The sequence below is a fragment of the Notechis scutatus genome, chromosome 3, assembly GCF_049901735.1.
Source record: "Notechis scutatus isolate UNSWTSFEM ecotype Mainland chromosome 3, rNotScu1.2, whole genome shotgun sequence".
Classification (NCBI taxonomy): Eukaryota; Metazoa; Chordata; class Lepidosauria; order Squamata; family Elapidae; genus Notechis; species Notechis scutatus.
Window position 1 is genome coordinate 208,210,864 of NC_142011.1, and position 25,579 is coordinate 208,236,442.

General features: G+C 46.0%; 1 protein-coding gene across 2 annotated transcripts; it reads left to right on the plus strand.

Annotated features, from left to right (window-relative positions):
- On the plus strand, nucleotides 1-24,187 carry GFUS (GDP-L-fucose synthase). 2 transcript variants are annotated; one of them, XM_026687725.2, is made up of 11 exons: nucleotides 1-96; nucleotides 1,649-1,805; nucleotides 1,894-2,008; nucleotides 5,918-6,046; nucleotides 8,067-8,140; nucleotides 8,787-8,920; nucleotides 13,272-13,336; nucleotides 18,174-18,240; nucleotides 19,425-19,504; nucleotides 22,950-23,049; nucleotides 24,006-24,187. In XM_026687725.2, exons 2-11 carry the CDS (start codon nucleotides 1,660-1,662, stop codon nucleotides 24,059-24,061), a joined length of 966 nt encoding a protein of 321 aa, XP_026543510.2. In that variant the 5' UTR covers nucleotides 1-96; nucleotides 1,649-1,659; the 3' UTR covers nucleotides 24,062-24,187. The 2 variants fall into 2 exon arrangements, with proteins under 2 accessions (XP_026543510.2, XP_026543508.2); XM_026687723.2 differs by having other exon boundaries at nucleotides 1-78.
- The last annotated feature ends 1,392 nt before the right edge of the window (nucleotides 24,188-25,579 follow it).

Sequence of the window (25,579 nt, forward strand, 5' to 3'; positions counted from 1 at the left end):
AGGAAGCGGTTGATCGAGACAAGGAAATCTGCGAAGGAAAGCGAAGGGCTCCGCCGCGGTCCTGGGAACTCAAAAAGAGTTACGTGTTAGGCAAAGGTGGTCGTCTGGATGGAGGGCTGGTGGGGAAGGGGGAGGCTGGGGTCGGGCTGTTGGGAAAAAAAAGGTGGGGAAAGCTGTTTCTGAACCCCCCCCTCCCTCCCTCCCACCCCCAGATCCTGATGCCTTTGAGGCGTAAGCGTGGGTGGGTGGTCTACCTTGCAGGGTCGTTGTGCAGGAGCAATCGGGAGGCAGGGAGAGCTTCCCGCTCTTCCCTTGGTCAGAAGGGATTAAAATGCAATGAAAGAAAGAGGGGGGTATTTGGGGGGGAGGGGCGCAGGGAGGGGGTTGCTTAACTGTTGCCAGGAGCAAAATTAGGGGTTAGAAATGATTCCTGCACTTGAACAATCGGGGTTAGGCTGGCTGGTGACTCGGTGGTTGGTGTGAGTTCTGTAAACCAGGGTTCCTTGAGGGTGTTGGGGGGGAAATTCGCCCTTTCGTGACCCCCCCCTCCCTTCCCAATGCCCCCCCACCCACCCATTTGATCTCCTGGTTAGAAGGATAATTGAACATGCCCAGAGCGCTAGGAGGGGCTGGTTACCTCCACTCCTCCACCCCATCAGAAGCAGCTGTGCAACCTTGGTTTAGAAAGAAACTTCCATTCTGGTTTCTTCTTAGCCAGCGTCTGCTGAAGACCAACCTGCCTTTTGGGCAATGGCTTAATGATGATTGGTCTTGGCTTGATTTAATCCTATGGAGCCATCGATTGAGGGCAGAAGATCCCCAAAACTGAACCCCCTTTTAAAAATCTCCCTCCCTCCCTCATCTGTCTGTCTATCTATCTATCTACCTACCTATCTACCTATCTACTGTATGTATCTGTATCTCTCTCTCTAACTATAAATCACTTCTATCTACCTACCTACCATCTATCTATCATCTCTTTTATCTCTATCATCTCTTTCATCTCTACCTACCTACCTACCTACCTATCCATCATCTATCATTTCTATCATCTCTACCTACCTACCTATCATCTATCTGTCTGTCTGTCTATCTATCGTATGTATCTCTCTCTCTCTCTATAAATCACCTCTACCTACCTACCTACATACCATCTATCTATCATCTCTTTCATCTCTATCATCTCTACCTACCTACCTATCTTTTATCTATCATCTCTATCATCTCTACCTACCTACCTACCTACCTATTGTCTGTCTGTCTGTCTGTCTGTCTTGTCTGTCTGTCTTGTCTGTCTATCTATCTATCTATCTATCTATCTATCTATCTATCTATCTATCTATCTATCTATCTATCTATCTATCATCTATCTCTATATGTCTGTCTGTCTGTCTGTCTGTCTCTCTCTCTCTCTCTCTCTCTGTATTATATATATATATATGTCTGTCTGTCTGTCTGTCTGTCTGTCTCTCTGTCTGTCTGTCTGTCTATCTATCTATCTATCTATCTATCTATTTATCTATGTGTCTGTCTGTCTGTATGTCTGTCTGTCTAGAAATCATCTATATATCTCTCATCTATCTATCATCTCTAACATATCTATCTACTTTCCTACCTACCTACCTACCTACCTATCTCCTCTGTGCAGAACTCGTATTGATGGCTGAGCCAGAAAAGCAGAAACGGATCCTGGTGACCGGAGGCTCCGGCCTGGTGGGAAAGGCCATTCAGAAGGTGATTGCCGACGGAGAACAGCGGCCGGACGAGAAGTGGATATTTGTGTCCTCCAAAGAGGCTGACTTAACGTGAGTGCGTGGGGACGAGGAGTCGGCTCCATGATCTTGGGAATGTGTGTCCTCTGCCCTCCATCCTCTCTTCCCTTCCCTCCTCCAGAAATGCTGCGGAGACCTCGGCCCTCTTCGAGAAACACAAGCCCACCCACGTCATCCACCTGGCGGCCACAGTCGGGGGGCTCTTCAGGAACCTCAACCACAACCTGGAATTCTGGGTGAGGACAGCGTGGACCCAAACAGCTCTCCTTAAACAGAGAACCCCAAATAAGCTACCGGAGGTTTTGGCCCGGCCATTTCTGACTGGCTGGGGGTTTTTGACCGAAAGGAAACAACCTGCTTTCATCCCTAATCCCTGGACTCTTTCCAAACGGAAGAAATGACCCAGGAAAGATCACTGCAAGAGGGCGTGATGACCCGGGGGGTGTGGCACCCAAAGGCAACACGGTCAGATAACTTCTGCACAACTTCTGGAGGCAGGTCATTCCACTGGTTCATTGTCCACCCTGTCAGGAAATGTCTTATTTCTTTCTTCAGAGTTGATGTGATGACCCAAAGGGGCGTGGCACAAAGGCAACACAGTCAGATAATCAGTTGAAGTCCCTTTATTAGCTCCAACTTTGCCCCCCCGTGTCCAGGTTAACCTTCTGGCTGGAGAAAAAATTCTCCCAGGAACAGCCTGTGGCTGCAGAGAATCAAGTCCAAAACATGGTCAACACAAACTGCAACTATAAGTCCACAATCAAGGCAAAATGAGGTAATTTTAGTTTGGCAGGGCAGGAGCAAGAATTCCAGATGTTGAAGGCACAGCAATAACTCAACACGATTGGGAAGACACCAGGAACACAGATAAGCAAAGTCAACACAAGATAAACCATGGTTGTTTCAGGTTTGGGCCAAAACAAAATGTGGGGGTGGTTTTGCAAGGCAGGTGGGCAGGGATCCTGGACCGGGCACCGGTACCCACCCCTTGTCCCCCCCAGGAAGGCCCTTGGCTTGGTTCATGTAACACTCCATGCTCCCAAACCATCTTTGCTTGGAAGAACCAGGTTTTGGTCTAAATCCAGAACCAAACAGCTTCTTTTCATTCAGTACAATGACAAAACAGGCGTTAATATGACAGGCTCCCTCGTTATATTATTGTACAATTGATCAGCAAAGGAAAACCATGGGAAGCTGATTTTTATCTTCCTTCCTTCCTTCCTTCCCTCCCTCCCTCCCTCCCTCCCTCCCTCCCTCCCTCCTTTCTTTCTTTCTTTCTTTCTTTCTTTCTTTCTTTCTTTCTTTCTTTGTTCCTTTCTTCATTTTTTTCTATTCCTTCCCTCCTTCCTTCCTCCCTCCCTCCCTCCCTTCTTTCCTTCTTTCTTTTTCTTTGTTTTTATATTCCTTCCTTCTCTTTCTTTTTCCTTCTTTTTATATTTATCCCTCCCTTCTCTCCCTCCTTTTTCCTTCTTTTTATGTGCCTCCCTCCCTTCCTGTCCTCCCTCCCTTCCTTCTTCCTTCCTTTCTTCCTTCTTCCTTCCACCTCCTTCATCCCTTCCTTCTTCCTCCCTCCCTCCCTCCTTTCCTTCCCTTCCTCCCTTCTTTCCTTCTTCTTCCTTCTTTCCTTCCTCCTTCCTTCCTTCCTTCAATCCTTCCTACCTACCTACCTACTACATTTAAAAATTATTCTGCAAAAGAAAACTTCCAAAAAGATGGAACTGGAATGGGAGTCTGATGAATTTGCTCAACCTAAAAAGGTTGAATCTGATAGGTGACATATTTGCTTGTTCTTTGCTTGCATTTATATTTTTTTAGGAACTCTCTGGATGAAAATCCCTCCTTTTTTAAAAAGTCCTCTTTGAGACCTCTGGAGGACAGTTATCCGGGCTTCTTGCCTTTTCTCTGTCCCATCTCCTCCTGGGTGGCTGACTTTAATTGTAATTCACATCAATTAAATACCATCAAGAGGGTATCTTCAGGAAATATTTTTTTAAAAAAAACAAGATATTGACTATGACTGCTTGACTTTTGGAAGCTCTGCCCTTCCCTCCCCAAAAAAACTTTCAATCTCATAGTCATGGCCGTTATCGCAACTTTTTTGACCCCCTGTGGACCAGGTTAACCAGCATCCTGTCTTTAAAAAACTTGGTTGAGATTGCGAGTGCGATGCCCTCCTCAACTCCTAGCCGAACTTACTCACAAGGTGCCGGCTTGTGAATCCTTTAAGCCCCGTGGTTTTCCTCTTGGGGGAACAGCCGCCCGGAGCACATGCAGACAATCTCTTAGTCTTCTCCCAAAGGTGCTTTATTTTTTTTCTCCAAGAGGCAACTGGACTTTCTTGTTTTTTTCTTTGAAGACGTTTCTCTCCTCATCCAAGAAGCTTCTTCAGTTCTGACAGGATGGGTGGGGAAGGGAAGGATTGATACTCCTTGCAGACAGCTGGTCATTTGCATCCTTTTTAGAGGGTCTTTGAGGCCACCTGGAAGTTTATTGATATCTTCAGTTGTCCCAGAGGTGCTTTTTTCAAGGGGCAACTGGACTTTCTGCTTTTTCTTTTGAAGACGTTTCGCTTCTCGTCCAAGAAGCTTCTTCGGCTCTGATTGGATGGTGGGGAACGGAAGGATTTATATTCCTTGCAGACAGCTGGTCATTGCATCTTTTTAGAGAGCCATTGAGGCCACTTGGAGGTTTATCTGTGTCTTCAAAGAAAAATACAAGTCCAGTTGCCTCCTGAAAAAGTACCTTTGGGACAACCATGACCCGGAAGACTGAGACTCTCCATAGACTCTTAGTCTTCCCCTTTCTCCAGAGAAGCCCCCGCGAAACCCCACCCAATCACGATTCTAGTCTCCACGTCTTGTCCACATTTTCGGAGGCGTTCAGTCTGCCGTTTCCTCCTACTGGCAACAAACTACAACCACATTTGAGGCCTGCATTTCACCGTCGTAAACACGAGTCTATTGCCAAGCGTCTGAATTTTGACTATAAAGGTGCTGCAACCGTCGTAAGTGTGAAAATGAGCCTGTTTGAGTGCCGTCGTAACTTCGAATTGTTGTAAGTCGAGAACTAGCTTCTTCCTATTGCAGCAGACCACAAAACCCCAGTCCCTGAGCAGCAGATTTCTGCTGGCTGGGGATGATGGGAGTTCCATTCCTGCCCCAATTTGGGTAAGTAATTGCTTCAAGAAAATCTGAGCTGCCGAGAAGCTGTGGAGCCCGTCAGCCCTTGTTAGTTCTGCAAAATCCCTTTCTTTGAACGCTGATCGTTCTCCTATACTTTTTTTAAAATTTATGGAAGGCTAAACAAATCGTCCTGGCAAGGAGAGAGGCATGGAATAATCAGCAGTGGACCTGTGTGACGGAGATAACATTTGAGCTGTTCCTTCCAGCGAGCTGCATAATTTACGGCGTGCATAAAGAGCAATTCTTTTTTGGGTTTAGTTTTATCCATTTCCGGGGCTGAATTTTTTTTTGCCTGTCAGAAAATGGTGGACGAGGAGAAGAATGAAAAGCAGACGCTTCAAAACTCCTGTGTGGTCCGCAGGCTGCCTGCAGAGCTGGCAGCAGAATCGGACGGTGGAGAAGAACATGGGCCAGTCCTGGAATCTGGGGAGGAGGACTCGGACGATGGTCATGCGTCCGATACAGAGATGGAGCCAGGGCCATCTGGGAGTTATATACCAGATTCCGGAGCCTCCAGAATCTGACATCAGCGAGGCAGAGGAGCAGGGGGAGCCTGTTCCCAGTGCGCACATGCGCAGAGCTGCCAGAAGGCAAAAACAGTTAAGACAAAAGGGGCGACTCAGGAATAAGGCTTGGAGGTGATTGGCCCCTCCCATAAGACCTGAAGGAGGAGCAAAGGGACAGGAGCCTTTGCAGGAAGCAACTTTGTTCGTTTGCAGGATGCAAATGACCAGCTGGGTCTGCAAGGAGTATAAATCCTTCCCTTCCACACCATCCAGTCAGAGCTGAAGAAGCTTCTTGGATGCGAAATAAGCAAAATGTCTTCAAAATAAGCAAAGTATCTTCCCTTTCCGTTGGCGACTCTAAAAAAGACCATAGACCTAATTTATGAGTTGACATTCAGCCTTGATAACATTTTGCAACACTTAATTGTGGGCCTCTTCCCCCTTTGTGTGTCCTCAGAGGAAGAACATCCACATCAACGACAATGTCTTGCAAGCAGCATTCGAATCCGGCGTCCAGAAAGCTGTTTCCTGCTTATCCACCTGCATATTTCCAGACAAGACCACCTACCCTATTGATGAGACCATGGTAAGGGCGATAAATCAAATCCCCTTTTCTCCATTTACAGGTAGTCCCCGGCTTACAGCCACCGTGGAGCCTGATATTTCCATTGCTAAGTGAGGCAGTTCTTCAGTGAGTCTTGCCCCCCATTTTACCACCTTTCTTTTCCCCGGTCGTTAAGTGAATCGCTGCAGTTTTTAAAGGTAGGGATGCGGTTGTTAAATTAATCTTGCTTCCCCCGTTGACTTGGCTTGTCAGAAGGTCGCAAAAGGGGATACGTACGTCCCCGGGGCACTACGGCCATCATAAATATGAGCTGGTTGACCATAGGGATGCTGCAGTGGTTGTAAGTCTGAAACGTTCAGATTTTCATCCCCTGGAGACGTGCTGTGGGATATTATGAGTTGCAAGCAACCAAGATATATGGGAGTTTTTCTTCTCCTATTTCTCACCATTTGGCTGAAGTGGTATAGAGCCAGAGCAGGGGGTTGGACTAGAGGACCTCCATAGTCCCTTCCAAATCTGTTTCTCTGTTAATTAGTGTAACGACTTGCCTCCGGAAGTTGTGGCTGCTCCATCGCTAGAGCTTTTCCAGAAGAGAGTGGGCAGCCAGGATGGTATTGAGCCGGAACAAGAGGTTGGACTAGAACAGGGGTCGCCAAACCTTTGGACCTCAGGGACCACCAAACTCATAATTTTAAATCCCGGGGACCACTAATATGAATTTTGACTGACGGTGGCTTGCTGACATTGGTGGGAGAGAGAGAGAGAGAGAGAGAGAGAGAGAGAGAGAGAGAGAGAGAGAGATCTTATCTAACCTCCCTCCCTCCCTCCCTCTCTCTCTTTCTCTCTCTCTCTCCCTCCCTCCCTCACACAAACACACACACACACACAGGCAGGGTGGGATTCAAATTTCTTAACCGGTTCTGTGGGCATGGCCCTAATTTGTGGGTGTGGCTTGGTGGTCATGTGACTGGCTGGACATGGCTGGTATGTAAATATTATAAATATTTATGGAAATATTGATTTTTTTTTATTTAAAAAAAGAGCAAATTTTACCCCAAATCAGGCAAAGTAGGCAGGCAGATTGAGTTGCTCACAGAAGCACAGATTCACTCAGAGATCTATCTTTCTGCCATCGGCTACCCGAGTCTGCACTGAATAGAAGCTTCAGGCTCAGCTCTGCTTTTGGATTAGTTAGAAAGCAAGAAATCCAACAATTTCCTGCTTTCTAGCTAATCTAAATCTCCCGGCACAGCAGAACAGCTGATGGTTGGGAAGAAGATTAATTGCTTTTGTGGGGGTGCTCTGGGGTGACCATTTCTCTGCAGACCACCAAAATTTTCTCGTGGACCGCAGCCCACCAGTTGGCGACCCCTGGACTAGATGACCTCCAAGACCCTTTCCCAGTCTTTGTTATTCTGGGGGCAGAGTCGGCTGGAACCGTATCCTTTTTAGATGTATCTCTAGGGCAGTTTTTCTTGATCTCAGCAACTTTAAGACAGGTGGACCTCAAGTCCCAGAATCCCCCAGCGAAGCAGGGGAATTCTGGGATTTGAAGGGCTGGCTGGGGAATTCTGGGAATTGAAGTCCACCTATCTTAAAGTTGCTGAGATAGAGACGCCCTGCTCTAAACGACCCTTAATGTTTCTCTGTGTCATAGAATATATGCAGGTATATGCCTAATTTTTTTATTTATTTGTTTGTTTATATTTTTGTCACGTTCATATAGCATCTATTGGAAGTGGTGACCCTTGGAGAGCTGCGTGCAACAAAACTTCATGTCAATGCATGCCGCTTAATGTGCATTTAAAGTGACAACCAAGTTATTCTAAGTCTAATTTCTTTCTCCCATGTTCCTTCTAACCCTAAATTTGGAGTTTGGCCCAGGTCTCACTCTTCTCCATCATCTTTGGTCTTTCTGCTGGAACCTGGAGCTCTCTATGTCCTGCCCAGAGGTGGCCTTCAGAGGAGAACCGGAATGCTCCATTTTCAGAACTTCCGCGTGTCGCTTGGGCTTCCTAACGTGCAAAAATTTCCCTTCCAGATTCACAACGGCCCTCCGCACAGCTCCAACTTCGGGTATGCGTACGCCAAAAGAATGATCGATGTGCAGAACAGGTAATCCTGATCATCCCCTAAGAGTTCTAGGACCGGTCAGGAAATTGTAGTGGCATAACTGAAAGTTAGAACTGGGATGGAATCGGAGAAGGGGAAAATAATGGAATACACTTCTTTAATAATAAGATGATGTAAGAAAAAGAAAGGAAAGTAGAAGTTGAATGAAGGTGATATTAAGTATATTTGAATAACATCAGGATTGGCATAAAAGAACTAATACAATGAAGTTGTCAGGATTCCCGCAGTTGCCCCCATTTGAATCCTGACTCTTGAGCCAAACTTCCAAAACTTCAAAAGGATTTATTGGGAGTTAACATGCCGGCACTGCCTGGGTGTAGCTGACTCTGAGGCACATCATTCACTGTCAACCTTGACCCTGGTTTTCCCTCCACCCCCTGCGTGTATCGTAATTCATATTCTCCAATGGGACACCTCCATAGCCCAGAGTCATCAATCGTGCTCTCCAGTTAGAATTTTGCACAGCAGAAACTTCAGTGACCTAGTTACTATCTTTGAAAACATTTATGGAATGCGCGTTCGGTTTGCAAGCTGCCACACTGCTCCCCCTCCCTTTCTGTTATGGCCACTCTAAAAAGACCAGAGAAATATCTTAGGAGTTGACACCCAATTCCTTTTCTTCTCCCAGGGCATACTTCGAACAGCACGGCTGCCACTTCACGGCTGCCATCCCCACGAACATCTTCGGGCCCCACGACAACTTCAGCATCGAGAACGGCCACGTCCTGCCGGGCCTGATCCACAAAGTGTACCTGGCCAAGAGTGAGTGACAGGTGGGGGGATGGGGTGGGGGGGGCGAGCGTCCCTTGTCCTAACCCTCGAACACAAAATAATTTGTGACAGTCAGTTTCATGTAGTGGTTCAAGCTCAGAGGTAAAACCCAGGAGGTGGTGAGTTTTAGTCCCACTTTAAGCCTGAAAGATGGCTATGGAGACTCTGGGCCAGTCACCAGGAGACAGTGAGTTCTAGTCCTGCCTTAGGCATGGAAGCCATCAAGGTGACTTTGGGCCAATCACCAGGTGACTGTGAGTTCTAGTTCCATCTTAGGCATGAAAACCTGCCGGGTGACTTTGAGCCAATCAGCGGGAAATTCTGAGTTCTAGTCACTCCTTCAGCATGAAAACTAATTGGGTGACTTTAAGCCAGTCTCTCTCTTTTTCTCTCTCACCCCAACCCACCTAACGGGGTTGTCGTTTTTGGCAAAAATAGCAAAAGGAAGGTGTGTTGGCTATGTTCGCCACATTGAGTTATTTGTAAAAAAGGTGAGATGCCAATAAAAATAATAATAGAATAGAATAGAGTAGAATTCTTTATTGTCCAAGTGTGATTGGACACACAAGGGATTTGTCTTGGTGCAAATGCTCTCAGTGCACATAAAAGAAAGACATTCGTCAAGAGTCATCAGGTGCAACACTTAATGATAGTCATAGGGTACAATAAGCAATCAAATGATACTAGGAAACAGTCAATAAAAATTGTTAGGATAAAAGTGACAAAGTTACAGTGATACAGTCACAAGTGGAAGAGGATGGGCGATAAGGAGTGAGGAGAAGATGAATAGTAATAGTGCAGACTTTGTAAATAGTTGGACAGTGTTGAGGGAATTATTTGTTTAGCAGAGTGATGGCGTTGGGGAAAAACTGTTCTTGTGTCTAATTGTTCTGGTGTGCAGTGCTCTATAAAGAGAAGAAGAGAACAGAAGAGACAAAGAGAAGAAGAGAAAAGAATAATAAGAGAAGAATAGAATAGAATGGAATGGAATAATAAAATACAGAATGGAATGGAGTGGAGTAGAATAGAAATAAGAATTAGGAAGAGGAGAGGAGAGGAGAGGAGAGGAGGAGAGAAGAGAAGAGAAGAGAAGAATGGAATAGAATAAGGAAAGAATAGAATAGAATGGAATTGAATGGAATGGAATGGAATGGAATGGAATAATAAAATACAGAATGGAATGGATTGGAATGGAGTAGAATAGAAATAAGAATTAGGAAGAGAATAGAAGAATAGAATGGAATAGAATAAGGAAAGAATAGAAATAGAAATAGAAATAGAAATAGAATAGAATAGAATAGAATAGAATAGAACAGAATAGAATAGAATAGAATAGAATAGAATATTGTTTATTGGCCAAGTGTGATTGGACACAGAAGGAATTTGTCTTGGTGCATATGCTTTCAGTGTACATAAAAGAAAAGATACATTCGTCAAGAGTCAAGAATCACAAGGTACAATACTTAATAATAGTCATAGGGTACAATAAGCAATCAAATCCTACTAGGAAACAGTCAATATAAATCGTAAGGAGACAAGTGACAAAGTTACAGCCATACAGTCACAAGTGGGAGGAGATGATGGGTGATAAGGAGGGATGAGAAGGTTAATAGCGATAGTAGTGCAGACTTTGTAAATAGTTAGACAGTGTTGAGGGAATTGCAGAATAATAACAGAATAACTGAGTGGGAAGGGCCCTTGGAGGCCTTCTAGTCCAACCCCTGCTCAGGCAATAAAGAAAAATAAATAAACAGAGAGCTCCTGCGATTTGGCTGAACGGGAGACGTGGCAGGGGAGGGGGTGCCTTTTAACAGAGGGGCTCCCGGGGCATTCCCCACCACCTCTGCGGCTTAAGGGAAGGAAAGCGATCGATCCGAAGAGAGCAGCTCTCCAAGATTCCTGGCTCCGTCTGTCTTCCTCCCTCCTCCCCCTTCGGGCAATCAAGAATCATCAATAAATCAGTGGCTGCCTTGGAGACGTGGCTGGTGCAGACGGGGGTCCTGGCGGACGCTCTGTCTGAGCGAGCAGCCCGGCTTAAGCGCTGAGCCCTCCCCTCTGCTCCCGTCGGGGCCGAAGCTGACACAGACGCTGCCAAAGGCCTCCTTGCGCTCTCGGAGGCCAAGTTGGGCTATATGCAGGCTTTGGAATTGGGGCAGGGGGAGAGCGACCCCTCTCTGCTGTCCCTAGAAGGGCCCAGCCTTCCAGGGGGGCTCTGGCGGGGGGGGCTGGAGGAGAGAAACAAGACCTCTCAGAAATACAGGTGGTTAGTTCTGGGCTTACAGCCCTTCGCTTAGCGACGGTCAAGAGTTACAGCAGCACTGAAAGAAAAATGACTTGTGACTGGTTTCATTTCGTTTTGTTTTACTTTATGTTATTGTTTTATTTTTATCTTTATCTTTATTTTTATTTTATCATTATTATTTTATTTATTTTATTATTTTATTTTATTTTATTTATTTATTTTATTTTATTTTATTTTATTTTATTTTATTATTTATTTTATTTATTTTATTTTAATTCTATTTTAATTCTTTTATTTTAATTCTATTTTAATTCTTTTATTTTATTATTATATTTTATTTATATTATTATCTTATGTTTCTATTTATTTTATTTTATTATTTTATTTATATTATTTTAATTCTATTTTAATTATTTAATTATTATAATTTATTTTATTATTTTAATTATTTTAATTCTTTTATTTAATTATTATATTTTATTTATATTGTTACGATTTATTTTATTTTATTTTATTATTTTATTTTATTTATTTTATTTTAATTCTATTTTAATTATTTTGCTTTATTATTATATTTTATTTATATTATTATCTTATGTTTCTATTTATTTTATTTTATTATTTTATTTATATTATTTTAATTCTATTTTAATTAGTTTATTTTATTATTATATTTTATTTATATTATTTTAATTCTTTTATTTAATTATATTTTATATATATTATCTTGTTACGATTTATTTTATTTTATTATTTTATTTTATTTATTTTAATTCTATTTTAATTAGTTTATTTTATTATTATATTTTATTTATATTATCTTATGTTTCTATTTATTTTATGTTATTATTTTATTTTATTTATTTTATTTTAATTCTATTTTAATTATCTTATTTTATTATTATATTTTATTTATATTTAATTCTTTTATTTAATTATTATATTTTATTTATATTATTATCTTATGTTACTATTTATTTTATTTTAATTCTATTTTAATTAGTTTATTTTATTACATTTTATTTATACTATTATCTTATGTTACTATTTATTTTATTTTATTATTTTATTTATTTACAGGTAGTTCTCAACTTACAACCACTTGTTTAGTGACCACTTGCAGTTACAGCAGCACTTAATGACCTTTGCAGCATCCCCATGATCACATGATCAAAATCCAGAGGCTTGGCAGCTGACTCATATTTATGACGGTCACAATGTCCCGGAGTCACATGATCCCCTTTCGGCTCGTTCTGACCAGCCATGTGGAAGCCAGATTCACTTAACAACCATGTGAAAAATTTAACAATTGGGGTGATTAATTTACTTCATCACTGTGGCAGGAAAGTTCATAAGTTGCATTTTTCAGCGCCACTGAAACTTAGAACGGTCACTAAAAGGAATGTCGTAAGTTGAGGACTAGTTGTGCTAAATCTATCTATATAAAAGCAAAATGCAACTCACACATCATCGCAAAATCTCCAGAACCGTAAAGCCTACAAACTTGAAATTTGGCCCGTGTGTTCCTCTTGGCTTTTAGGGGCTCACTAAGAAAAGATTTTTCCAAATGACCATCAGAGCATTTCTTATATTATTATTATTATTATTATTAACACGCTCTGAGGCTAAGGAGTTCTACTCCCCCTCCCCTTCTGAAAAGAAATCTGCTCCAAATGCAAAACACAAGCAGAGGAGAGGAGTTTCGGTTTCAGTTTAGCAAGCAGCTTTAGTACAGAACAGTTGAGCTAAGCCACGCCCAGGCTCCTTGCTGTCTCCTTGCTCGCACAGCAAATACTGCTTCAATTTCCAAACAGCCCTCAACTCTCTCACACACTGACAGGACACTAGCCAGATGAATACCGATGGATGCTGGTAGGCAGAGGCAGAAATATTTTCTCCTTATTTTCCTCCCCCAAAACTAAGCCCAACCACATAGTTTCGTAGCGAAGCATAGGCATCGCACTAGTGAGAAAATAAAATCACACCTCCAAGGAGGTTTATGGAAATGACCTGCAAAGGTGGAAATTTCTTGTAGGGAGAATCGAGGAAGGCAGGAGATGATGTATCTAACGGCCAAATTTCTCCGTGCTTTTCCTCCAGAAAACGGCACCAATGTCACCGTCTGGGGCACGGGAAAACCTCGGAGGCAGTTCATTTACTCTCTGGTAAGCCTAATCACCACACTGCATGTCAAGGAAAGGAGGGAGAAGCTCAAGTATGTTCAGTCTGGGGGTGACCAGTGCGAAACGTGGCTTTAAAGGGTCCCACAAAAGTTTGAGGTACAGCTTCTCCTCCCACCAATGACTAATGGAGGCTCTCCATTACTGACGTGTTGACAAGCGCCTGGGAAATTGGGAGTTTAAATGGGTATAAAGATAAACGTACGATGGACGGTTGCAGGACCTGGGCCTGGCTAGTCTAGAGAAGAGAAGGACCAGGGGAGACAGGAGAGCAGCCTTCCAATATTTGAGGGGCTGCCCCAGAGAGGAGGAGGAAGGGGTCAAGCTATTCTCCAAAGCACCCGAAGGCCAGACAAGGTATAATGGCAACTGTTGGCAACTCTAAAAAGACCAGAGAGATATTTTATGAGTTAACTGAGAATCAGAGGTGGAAGGGACCTTGTAGGTCAGGGGTCTAAAACTCGCGGCCCGGCGGCCAATTTGCGGCCCGCAGGACAATATCCTGTGGCCCCCACCGTGATATGAAAGTATAATATTAGTGCGGCCCGCAGGGGGAATGGACCTCTGAAGGAAGTCCCGCCCACCGTTCCTCGTCGTGGCTTCTTCTCCACCCTGAACTTTAACAAGTCCAAGAACAGGTCCAGATCATCTTCAAGCCATAACTGAGGGTCTCAAGTGCCGCCTCTCTCAAGCCAAATGTGGCTCAGATATGTGAGAGGAAGCGTTGTCAAGTCTCTGGCAGCAAGGAGTAAGCTGGAGAAGCCATGTTCTGAGGAACTGTTCATGATCTTCATTCAATGTTCCATTCATGTGTTCAGGACAGTTCATGTATTGGAGAAATCATTAACTGTTGATGACATTTGAGGATATTTTTTTAACAACGTTTTTTGTGGAATCCCTTATGCGGCCCAGCCTCAACCAGACTCTGCCTCCAGCGGCCCCCAGGTAAATTGAGTTTGAGACCCCTGTTGTAGGTCATCTAGTCCAACCCCCCACCCAAGCAGGAGACCCTTCCCCATTTCTGACAGATGGCAGTCAAATCTCCCCTTAAAAGCCTCCAGTGAAGAAGCTCCCACAACTTCCGAAGGCAACTTCTGTTTCCTGGGTTGATTGCTCTCACTGTCAGAAAGTTTCTCCTTATTTCCAGGTTGAATCTCTCCTTGTCCAGTTTCCATCCATTATTCCTTGTCTGGCCTTCGGGTGCTTTGGAGAATAGCTTGACCCCTTCCTCCTCCTCTCTGGGGCAGCCCCTCAAATATTGGAAGATGCTCTCCTGTCTCCCCTGGTCCTTCTCTTCAGTAGACTAGCCAGGCCCAGTTCCTGCAACCATCCATCATATGTTTCAAGCAGATTGTACTGGCACAAAGCAGAAAGCACCAGCCTGAGGATGGTGAGCGGTACCTCGCCGAAACGTCACCAAGATACTCTTAATCTTACATGGGAAAATACCCGAACACACCTAGACTTACATACCTGTACCCGTGAAAATCTACAAAAAGAAATATATATATGTATGTATGTATGTATGTATGGCATTCAGCTTTGTTCGGGTATTTTCCACGTCATTGTAGTTGTGCTTTTAAAGTTAGGCGCGTTTGGCAGAATCTCATCTGCCATCATCAGGCTTCTGTGCGATGATGGCAGATGAGATTCTGCGAAACGTCGCTACAACTTTAAAAGCACAACTACAATGACGTGGAAAATACTCCGAACAAAGCTGAATGCCATACATGTAAGTACCGCGAAAACTTAAGAAAACATACACACACACACACACACACATTTACACAAATATTTACAACACATGACCACCAAGCCACACCCACCCAGTCACATGACCACCAAGCCACACCCACAAATTAGGCCATGCCCACAGAACTGGTTGTTAAGAAATTTGAATCCCACCCCTGCAGAGAACCCCTTGCTAAAATTTTTGAAACCCAGCCCTGCTTAGATCTCTTCCAGGAGCGCAAGGACTCATGACTGATGACACATTTCACTCCCCTCCCTCGGGCTCAGCTAGGTCACCTCGTACATGTATGTTTGTAATGGGTTTTAAACAGGCCGGTCATGTGACCGACCCAATTTAAATGCTGTTTTTTGCGGTGGCTAAGCTAAGATGGCGAGTGTGAAGCTTTTCCATGGATGCGTTTTTGCTGAAAACTGGTACTGTGTTTCTCACAAAATAAGGCCAGGCCTTTTTTTTTGACCCCCAAAAATGGCTAGGCTGTCTTTTCGGGGGTGACTTAATTCCCCCCTTGCATCCTCGGGCAGGTGGGTGGTGATGGCTTGGATGTTGACCTCGGCGTTGGTGGGGCACTTCATATCAGGAAACCTTCCGCCACTGTTGCTTTCCCTTCTCCCCGTGCTGCCATGGCATTTAAAGCAACGCCACGGCGTTTGGCGCAGCCATGCGTGGGCAGCCAGGGCTCCTCCCTGCAACCGGAGCCTGGCGGAGACACTCAGCTTCAGGTGCTCCTGTCGTCGCCTTCCCTTCGCCTTCGAAGGCAAAGCCCATTCTTTTAAAAACGACGTCCTACTACCGGTACGACAAAGACTCCCCTGCCCGAGAGGACAGCCCAACCCCACGTGGGGAGGGGAATCTCCCGGGGCTGCAGCGCAGGATCGGCCCACCCCGGGAGAAGCGCCCAGCCGCCATCCCTGCCTGGTGCTGGGCAGAGCGCGAAGAGCTTCGCTTGGGGCGCCAGCGCAGCTGACAGGCGGGTCCTCCTGCCCAGCGGCGGAGCTCTCACCAAGGCAGCGAGCGCCTCCCTGCCGGACCCTCCGCTCATCCCGCCAGAGCTGTGCAGGCTGGGCAGAGCTGGGAAAGCGAGCCACGGGTGCGCGCCTGCCTGCCAAGCAAAAGAGCCGGGCCGACCCGAGCTTGGCTTCCTTCCCAAGTCCCTCCAGCCCGAACCCGAAGGGGGCCACCGGGAGAGGCCGCCCGAGGCAGTGATAGCGCCCACCCATCTGTGGACAGGAGGCAAGGCAACGGCCTGCGCCGCGTCCTCCTCCAGCTGAGCCCCACCGAGTGAGTGCCTCTGCCCGATGCCCATGCTGCTGCAGCGTTTGGAGCTGCCGGCGCGTTTGGAGATGCGTGGGGACAGGGACGGGCTGGGTGAAGGGTGGAAAGGATGGGCGGCTTCAGGCTCTCTCCACTGGACCCGCCGGCCAGAGAAGCAGTGCTGCTGTCGCCTCGCCTCCCTGTCTGTGGACGGGTGGTCGCTATCATTGCCTCGGGCAGCCTCTCCCAGGGGCCCTTCGGGTTCGGGCTTTGAGGGACTTGGGAAGGAAGCCAAGCTCAGGTTGGCCCGGCTCTTTTGGTTGGCAGGCGGGCGCGCACCCACGGCTCGCTTTCCCAGCTCTGCCCATCCCGCACGGCTCTGGCGGGATGAGCAGAGGGTCCGGCGGGGAGGCGCTCGCTGCCTTGGTGAGAGCTCCGCCGCCGGGCAGGATGGCCCGCCTGTCAGCTGCGCAGGGCGCCCCAGGCAAAGCTCTTCGCGCTCAGCCCGGAGCCAGGCAGGGATGGCGGCTGGGCGCTTCTCCCGGGGTGGGCCGATCCTGTGCTGCGGCCCCGGGAGATTCGCCTCCCCACGTGGGGTTGGGCTGCCCTCTCGGGCAGGGGAGTCTTTGTCGTACCGGTAGTAGGACATCGTTTTTAAAAGAACGGGCTTTGCCTTCGAAGGCGAAGGGAAGGCGACGACAGGAGCACCTGAAGCCGAGTGTCTCCGCCGGGCTCCGGTTGCAGAGAGGAGCCCTGGCTGGCCGCGCATGGCTGCGCCAAACGCCGTGGCGTTTCTTTAAACGCCACGGCAGCACGGGGAGAAGGGAAAGCAACGGCGGAAGGTCTCCCGATACGAAGTGCCCCACCAACGCCGAGGTCAACGCAGGCAGCACCATATCCGGGTATGCAACAAAAGTACTTCCTAACGGCCAGCCCCCCACTGCCATTCCCTCCCATTTCGCATGTTTAATATAGGCCTTAATTTGGGGGGAGGGGCTTAATTTGATTTTATGCCTATAAAGCATGCTGGGACTTCCTATTGGGGGAGGCCGTATTGTTGGAGAAACACGGTAGTAGGTGCCAGTTTTCCTCAAAGCTATCGTAAAACACGATATTGTGATCACAGGAGGCTGCGAACAGCGGTAAATTCATCTGTGTTGCTATAATTGTCTGAACTTTGATCACAGGGGTGCAGAGGGGTCCCAGCTGTATATGAACCTGGGACATAAGTGCTCTTTTTTCAGGTCGGTCGTAACTTGGAATGGTTACTAAGGAATGTCTAGGACTATCTGTATTACAAATTTTGTATGTCTAGGACAGGGGTCCCCAACCACCGGTCCGCGGACCGGTACCGGTCCGCGGAACAAGTCCTACCGGGCCGCTGGCTTTCTGGGCGCCGCCATCTTTTTGATGAAAAAGTGCTTCCGGTGAGCTTTTCTGGGTAGAAAGCTCACCGGAAGCACGCTTCCATCAAAAAGATGGCGGCGCAGCGCTTCTGGTGAGCTTTTCCGGGTGAAAGCTCACCGGAAGCACGTTTCATCAAAAGATGGCGGCACAGCGCTTCGGTGAGCTTTTCCGGTAGAAACCATTTCTACCCGGAAAAGCTCACCGAGCGTGATGCCGCTATCTTTGATGAAAAAGTGCTTCCAGTGAGGTCACCGGAAGCACTTTTTCATCAAAAAAGATGGCGGCGCCCAGCTGATGCCGGTCCGGGCGGCGCCCAGCTGATGCCGGTACCGGGCCGCGGCGTAAAAAAGGTTGGGGATCACTGGTCTAGGACTATCTGTCTTACAAATTTCTTCTCTTAATGTCTTTCAGGACCTGGCTCGGCTGTTTGTTTGGGTGTTAAGGGAGTACAGTGAAATAGAACCCATCATCTTGTCAGGTAGGTGCCGTCCGTCACAAACACCGGAGTTTGGATCTGAAATCCTTTTTTTAAAAAAAAAAAAAATATCCGATTGTTTGTGATGATGCATCTACTTAAATGCTTCTCACCCAAGTTTGGAAGTTTCAGAAGAACGTAAAGGAGAATAAAGAGGGAGACTATCGGGTTCCAAAAACCAAGAAGGACCCACGGAGTTGTTTCTAAGCAAGTTCCTTTATTGTTCCTGACCTCTAGACAGAATCTTGCCAAACTAACGCAGTCTGTTTGCATTATCAAAGATGTCCTCTGAGAACTTCTATGGGAGGAGCTGTGTTACCTCTCTTCCTCCCAACCATACAATCTAGGAGGAGGAGGACAATCACTGTGAGGTCCTTGGTGGTCTCTGAGCTTGGCTGTTGTCTTGCAGGCGTTTCATTATCCAACTAGGTAACATCATCAGTGCTAATAAGGAGTGGCTCTCTATTTAGTTTCTGTCGTCTCCTCCTCCTCCTCCTCCTCCTCCTCCTCCTCCTCCTCCTCCTCCTCCTCCTCCTCCTCCTCTGTTTATATTCTCCTCCTCTTCCTCTTTTTCCTGCTGCTGTCCCCACCACACTCTCTCCTAACACTGATGACATTACCTGCTTGGGTAATAAAACGTCTGCAAGAAAACAACCAAGCTCAGAGAGCGCCAGAAACCCCCACAGTTGTCCACCTCTTCCTTCTATCTTCCTCCCCCTCCACTCCTCCCCCTCTTCTTCTTCTTCTTCCTCCTCATCCCTTCTGCAAACACCCCTCTTTTCCAGCACTGATGATGTTCCCTAGTTGGGTACTGAAACATCTGAAAGAAAACAGTTGAGAGATCATCCAGGACTCCATATTCCTCCTCCTCCTCCTCCTCCTCCCTCCCTTCTCCTCCCCCCCTCCTGCTGCTGTCCACAAAGCTCACTCCCTTTTAGCACTGATGATGTTACCTACTTGGGTAATAAAACGTGTGCAAGTAAACAGCCAAGCTCAGAGAGCACCGGGGATCCCTCCACCCAGCCCACATATTCCACCCCAAAGACCAGCCCACATTCCTTCCCATGTCAAGGAGAGGTTGAGGGAAAGGGAGCTCGGTGGACAGCCTAATGACAGGATGGATCCAAGGAATGATGGGGCATCTCTGGACGTGGCCTCACCGTCTTATTCTGCTTCTTCTGTCCCAGTGGGAGAAGAAGAAGAGGTGTCCATACGAGAAGCCGCTGAATGCATCGCGAAAGCCATGGACTTCAAGGGACAACTCCTGGTATCCTTTGTCAATGATTCCCCAGGCATCGGAGCTGTTAGGGATATATCCTAGCAGAATGTGCACAGCAGTCAGGCAGTCAGGCGAATATGAGAGAAAACGTTTTTTTAGTTTACACACTCAGTAAAAACGGATACACTGTCTTAGTTGAATAGTTTATTCCATTAAGAGTTTAGCAGGGTCAAACAGTCCAAATATCATTTACTAGTGTTCAGTCAGTTCAGTCTGGAGATTGTTCAATTGCAAAAATCCAGTGTCAAAAAAAACCAGTTAACTTACAATGTCAATCCATAAATCAGTCCAGTAAATATCTTCTCACAGTAGATTAGATGTGCAGCATTCAAAACTCTTTCCTCCTTCGACGTCAGCAACAGGGAACACGCAGAACAATCAACCATCAATCCAGTAGCAATCCAGGTTCTCTAGCTCCCTCTTATGGCAGTTTCTCAACCGCACCCAAATTATATCATTTAGAGTTTAAAGTGAAAAACACATTTAAACTTTGTTATCATGGTTTATATATTATTTACCCAAACAACGTTAGGTAACTATGGTTATTCCTAACAGGAGCAGACCAAAATCTCAGGTCCTTTCTACAGTACGGATACTCCTTGATTTACGACATAATTTCCATTGCTAAGCAATGGAAAGTCTATGGAGATTCTCAGTCATCCAAGTCATAGATATCCTGCGGATGCTTTTTTCCAAGAGGCAACTGGACTTCCTTGTTTTTTTCTTTGAAGATGTTTCACTTCTCCTCCAAGAAGCTTCTTCAGCTCTGCCTGGATGGTGGGGAAGGGAAGGATTTATACTCCTTGCAGACCCAGCTGGTCATTTGCATCCTTTGAGAGGGTCGTTGAGGCCAATTGGAGGTTTGCCTGAGTCCTCAGGGTCACCTGAGTGGTGCAAATGGTTCTTGTAGTCTGCAATTACTAAAAAATTAGGAGCGCTACTCAGCTGACCCTGAGGACACAGATAAACCTCCAAGTTCTTTGAAGATGTTTCACTTCTCATCCAAGAAGGCTTCTGCATGCTTCTACAAGCTTTGTAGGCCGAAAACTAGCCCTGTTTAGTCACTTCCGGTATTTTCAGAAAAACAGGAAGTGACGAAACGGGGCTAGTTTTCGGCCTGCAAAGCTTGCAGAAGCCTTCCTCAAGCCTTTGGGAGGCCGAAAAAGGCCTCAAACCCGCCGAAAATCAGGTGTGAGGCGTAGTGCAGGTAAGGGGGCAGCGGGGGAGGGGGGTGGGGATTGCATGCACATGCATAAAGGGCGTGGGGGGCATGCATTGCCTTCTTGCCAGCCCAAGCATGCCAGTGTGAACACAATTTTTGACACAGGAACCCCAAAAGGTTAGCCACCACTGCTGTAGGGTTCCTGTCTGAGCGGAGGGGCTGGACTAGAAGACCTCCACTCTGGTTCTGACTCATCAAATTTGAGTTTCTGGGATGGATCAAGAACAGCCACTTCTTGGCCCTAACATAATCAGCAAGAATAAATCCTTCCATTCCTCACCATCCAGTCAGAGCTGAAGAAGCTTCTTGGATGAGAAGTGAAACATCTTTAAAGAAAAAAACGAGAAAGTCCAGGTGAAAAAGCACCTTTAGGACCTGGATGGCCGAGAATCACCATAGACACCATAGACTTTTAGCTATACAATTTGGGATGAAGACCTTTGGAATGGTGTGGGGGTAGGAATGGATTTCCAGAAGGAAAAAAAGAAACCAGGATCATCACTCAGGTGACCCTGAGAGGACACAGATAAACCTCCAAGTGGCCTCAATGACTCTCTAAAAAGATGCAAATGACCGGCTGTCTGCAAGGAGCATCAATCCGTCCATCCCCCACCATCCAGGCAGAGCTGAAGAAGCTTCTTGGAGGAGAAACAAAACTTCTTTAAAGAAAAAAAACCAGAAAATCCAATTGCCCCCTGAAAAATAGCACCTTTGGGACACACATCAAGTTCTCAGGATTTGGAAACACAAGTTGTCAGTTGTTTCTGTAGACATCTGTCACATGTTCCCAAAAGCTCCCGTTCTCTCTATGAACCACAGCCCTGCAAGGTGGCCACCTAGTCCCACCTTCCAAAAATCTGGGTGAAGTTTTTAATCCTACAAACTTGCCTGTGATGACCTGGGGCGCGGCATAGAGATAACACAGGCAGCTGGCAGTTCAAACCGCCCCTTTATTGCTCCAAATTTTGCCAAACGCTCCCAAATTTCTGGCAAGTCCCAGAGGAAAGTGAGGATTAATTCCTACACATATCTCAAGCAGACTCTGGCTGCAAATAGTCCAGCCCAATGCTGTGTACGCCAAGGCTGCACAGCAATAAATCCAGCAGGGCAAATCTAGGAGTTCAGGAAGCAAAGGATCCAGGTGATTAGTCCAGAAAGCCAGAAAGAATGCAAGGACCCTTGGAAAGTTGAGACATTGGCACTCAACACTTCAGGGACTCAGCGTTTTTTCCCCGACAAATGTGTTGTGGTCTGTGGGACAGTGGGAAGGAACATGGGCCAGTCCAGGAGTCTGGGGAGAGCTCGGACGAGGGATCTGAGTTCGACACAGAGATGGGGCCAGGGCCAACCAAGAGTTATGTGCCAACTCCGGAGCCTCCAGAATCTGAGAGCAGCGAGGCAGAGGAACAGGGGGAGCCTGTTGCCAGTGTGTGCTTGCACAGAGCTGCCAGAAGGCAAGAACAGCTAAGACAAAAGGAGCGACTGGGGAGTAAGGCTTGGAGATGATTGGCCTCTCCCATAAGACATAAAGGAGGAGCAAAGGGACAGGAGCCTTTGCAGGAAGCAACTTTGTTCGTTCTGGTCAGTTTAAACTCTGAAGCTCCGTGTCGACTTTGTGCTCCGTTTAGCCTTGTAGTACAGCTAATGGGCAATTTAGTCATTGGCAGCATTTCAAGGGAGATAAAGGTGGGTGCTTATCAGCCTTATCCCGAAGGACTGTGGCAGAACTTCTATTGGACGATTCATCAACTGTTTGGGACACATTACGGGCTGGGAATGCATATAATTCACAGCCGTTGAAATAAAAACAAAGGTTTTGGGGAACAGTGTGTGATTGTTACTGTTTCAGGAAGCCTTGGTAAAAACAAAATGCCCCTCCCTACAGTGTATCCTTAAGCCTCATTCCCCAGATGTGCCTTGTGAAGAGGGGCGTTCTCCAGAGTAGCTGGCTCAGTCTGCACTGTTCTCGCCTTCTCTCCACTCTCCAAGCTCTCGGATCAGGAGGGGATGGTCCCTGTTCCTCACCTGAGCTCTTGTGTCTCCTGTTCCTCCCTGACTACAAGCTGTCCTAATCCTGAAAGGCCCTTCCCCATTTTCCTCCAACGCCAACAAAGCCGCCCCCTCAATCTCTTGTCGGCTCAAGTTCCAGCTATGATCTGTCTTAAGATTGATCTTAGGGTCCTTTTCTTTAACCTCATCCCCTACTTTGAGTTTGACGAATCCAAATCAGATGGTCAGTTCAAGAAAACGGCCAGCAACGCCAAGCTGAGGAAATATCTGCCTGACTTCCAGTTCACACCGTTCAATCAAGGTAAGATAACCACGTCCGATGAGGCCTCTTGGGTCATGAGGCCTTGGGAGATTTGGCCAAATTGGGAGTGGATCTCCTTCACCCAATGAAGGTGTCCCGATCATGTTGAAGACAACCCAAACACAACAGCCCTGAGAATTACAATTGGATGTCACATTGGTCCATGGCTGCCTAGTCCTCCTTTGTGCATTGGTTACAACGGGCTGTACAATTGTGCAAAGCTGACATTACCAGGAAAATCCTATATCATCTATATCTATCATCTTATCTATCTATCTATCTATCTATCTATCTAATCATCTCTCTCTCATCTATATCTCTATCCATCCTCTATTCTCTTCCCTTTTACTCCACTCCATTCTGTATTTTATTGTATTGTATTGTATTCCAATTTGTATTCCAATTTCTATTGCAAGTTTTATTGTTCTGTTCTATTCCAATTTCTATTCTATTCTATTCTTTTCCTATTCTATTCTATTCTTTTCCTATTCTATTCTATTCTATTCTATTCTATTCTATTCTATTCTATTCTATATTCTGTTCTATTCTACTCTACTCCAATTTTTATCCTATTCTACTCCAATTTCTATTCTATTCTTTCCCTATTCTATTATACTCTATTCCAATTTCTATTCTATTCCAATTTCTATTCTATTTGAATTTCTATTCCAATTTCTATTCCATTTCTATTCCATTCCATTCCATACTCTACTCTACTCTATCCCATATTTTATTCATTCTTTTCCATTCCATTCAGCAAATCAGAACATATTTTTCTCCAGCTGGAGTCTTCCCAAATCCCACTTGTAAAACTCGTGACAAAATTCCAAATTAGCCAAAAATTCACCCCTGCGGAAGGCTGCCCCTCAACTTTTCCTGCTCAGGGAGGGGAAAATATGGTTCTGTCCCTTCTTTGGATTTCATTGCCTCCGTGTCGTCTTCTCTCTCCCCTGCAGCGGTGAAGGAAATGTGCGACTGGTTCTCCGCTAATTACGACCGCGCCCGGAAATGATCGAAGGGCGCCCACGATGGTAGTACCTTAAATAGGGGCGGCTGCACCCTCATCTCAATCTCAGGTAGCTTTTTGGTGAAGGAGGAGAAGAAAAAAATAAAAGAAAACCCGCGTAGAGTACCAAAACCGGATCTGTTTCTGTTTCTTTTTTTAACAAAGCAAAAAACTCGGCTTCACTTTGGCCATTTAAAGGCGGACATTGTATAGTTAAGCAAAAAACTGGGCGTGTCAGCAAAACCCATCTCCAGGAAGTCCTCGACTTACAGCTGTGCATTTAGGGACCGTTCAAACCTATAACAGCACTGACGTACACCCGTGATTGTAGCATTCCCAACGATCATCGTGTGGTTCAAGTTCAGACGCTTGGCGATTGATTCATACTTACGACCGTTACTGTGTCCTGGGGTGGGGGCTGGTGGCTTTGGCAACACTCGCTGTATAAGATGTACAGACATTTCCACCCACTTTTGGGGGTGGAAAAAGTGCATCTTATACTCTGGAAAATACGGTAAATCAAACTTATCAGGAATAAGCTGGCAATTAGCATTATCCCAAGCTCAAGAGACCTGCCAGATGTTGCTAAGGGACTTTCCTGCATCAAACAGCTGCTGTTGATGCTTCCAGCAAGAACAGCTGGAGGGCTGGGAACAAAGCTTGTGTTTTGCTCATGGTGCCACAAAAATACAGTGGTGCCACAATCCTTTTCAGAGGACTGATAGAATCGAGCTGGAAGGGACCTTGGAGGTCTTCTAGTCCAGCCCCCTGCTCAAGCAGCAGACCCTACATCATTTCAGACAAGTAGTTGTCAAATCTCTGGTTCATTGTCCATGTTGTTAGGAAATTTCTCCTTAATTCCAAGTTGCTTCTCTCCTTGATTAGTTTCCATCCCTTGTTTCTTGTCCTGCCTTCCTGGTGTTTTGGAAAATAAGTTGACCCCCTTCTTCTTTGTGACAGCCCCTTAAATATGGGAACCCCACTATCATGTCACCCCAATCCTTCTTTCCTATAGACTAACCAAGCCCAAATCCTGCAGCTGTTCTTCGTATGTTTTAGTATCCGGGCCTTTAATCATCCTAGTTGCTCTTTGCACTTTTTCCAAAGTCTCAACATCTTTTTTTTGTAACGTGGTAACCAAAACTGGATGCAGCGCTCCAGGTGTGGCCAAACTAAGGCTTTACAAAGCGGTACTAATACTCCATCTGATTTTAATTCTATGCCTCTATTTATACAACCAAGAATCGCATTGGCTTTTTTGGCTGCTGCTGCACACGGCTGGCTTGTGCTTAAATGATCGTCCATTAAGAGTCCCAGATCCTAGATTTTAAATCTGTCACCCAGAGATCTTTTATTCAGAAGTGGCATTTCCTAGTTAAGGAAGAGGAGAAAAACCAAAAGGACACATATAGACTGGGTGAAACCAGGCTCAACAGCAGTCACTGGGAGAGGGATCTTGGAGTCCTCGTGGACAATTACTTAAATATGAGCCAGCCGTGTGCAGCAGCAGCCAAAAAAGCTAAC

Bases quoted from the DNA above. Each gene is read 5' to 3' on its own strand.
- GFUS (XM_026687725.2), top strand. From the start codon at position 1,660: ATGGCTGAGCCAGAAAAGCAGAAACGGATCCTGGTGACCGGAGGCTCC. The intron at 1,806-1,893 runs GTGAGTGCGTGG...TCCCTCCTCCAG, and splicing joins TCCAAAGAGGCTGACTTAAC to AAATGCTGCGGAGACCTCGG. The intron at 8,921-13,271 runs GTGAGTGACAGG...CTTTTCCTCCAG, and splicing joins CAAAGTGTACCTGGCCAAGA to AAAACGGCACCAATGTCACC.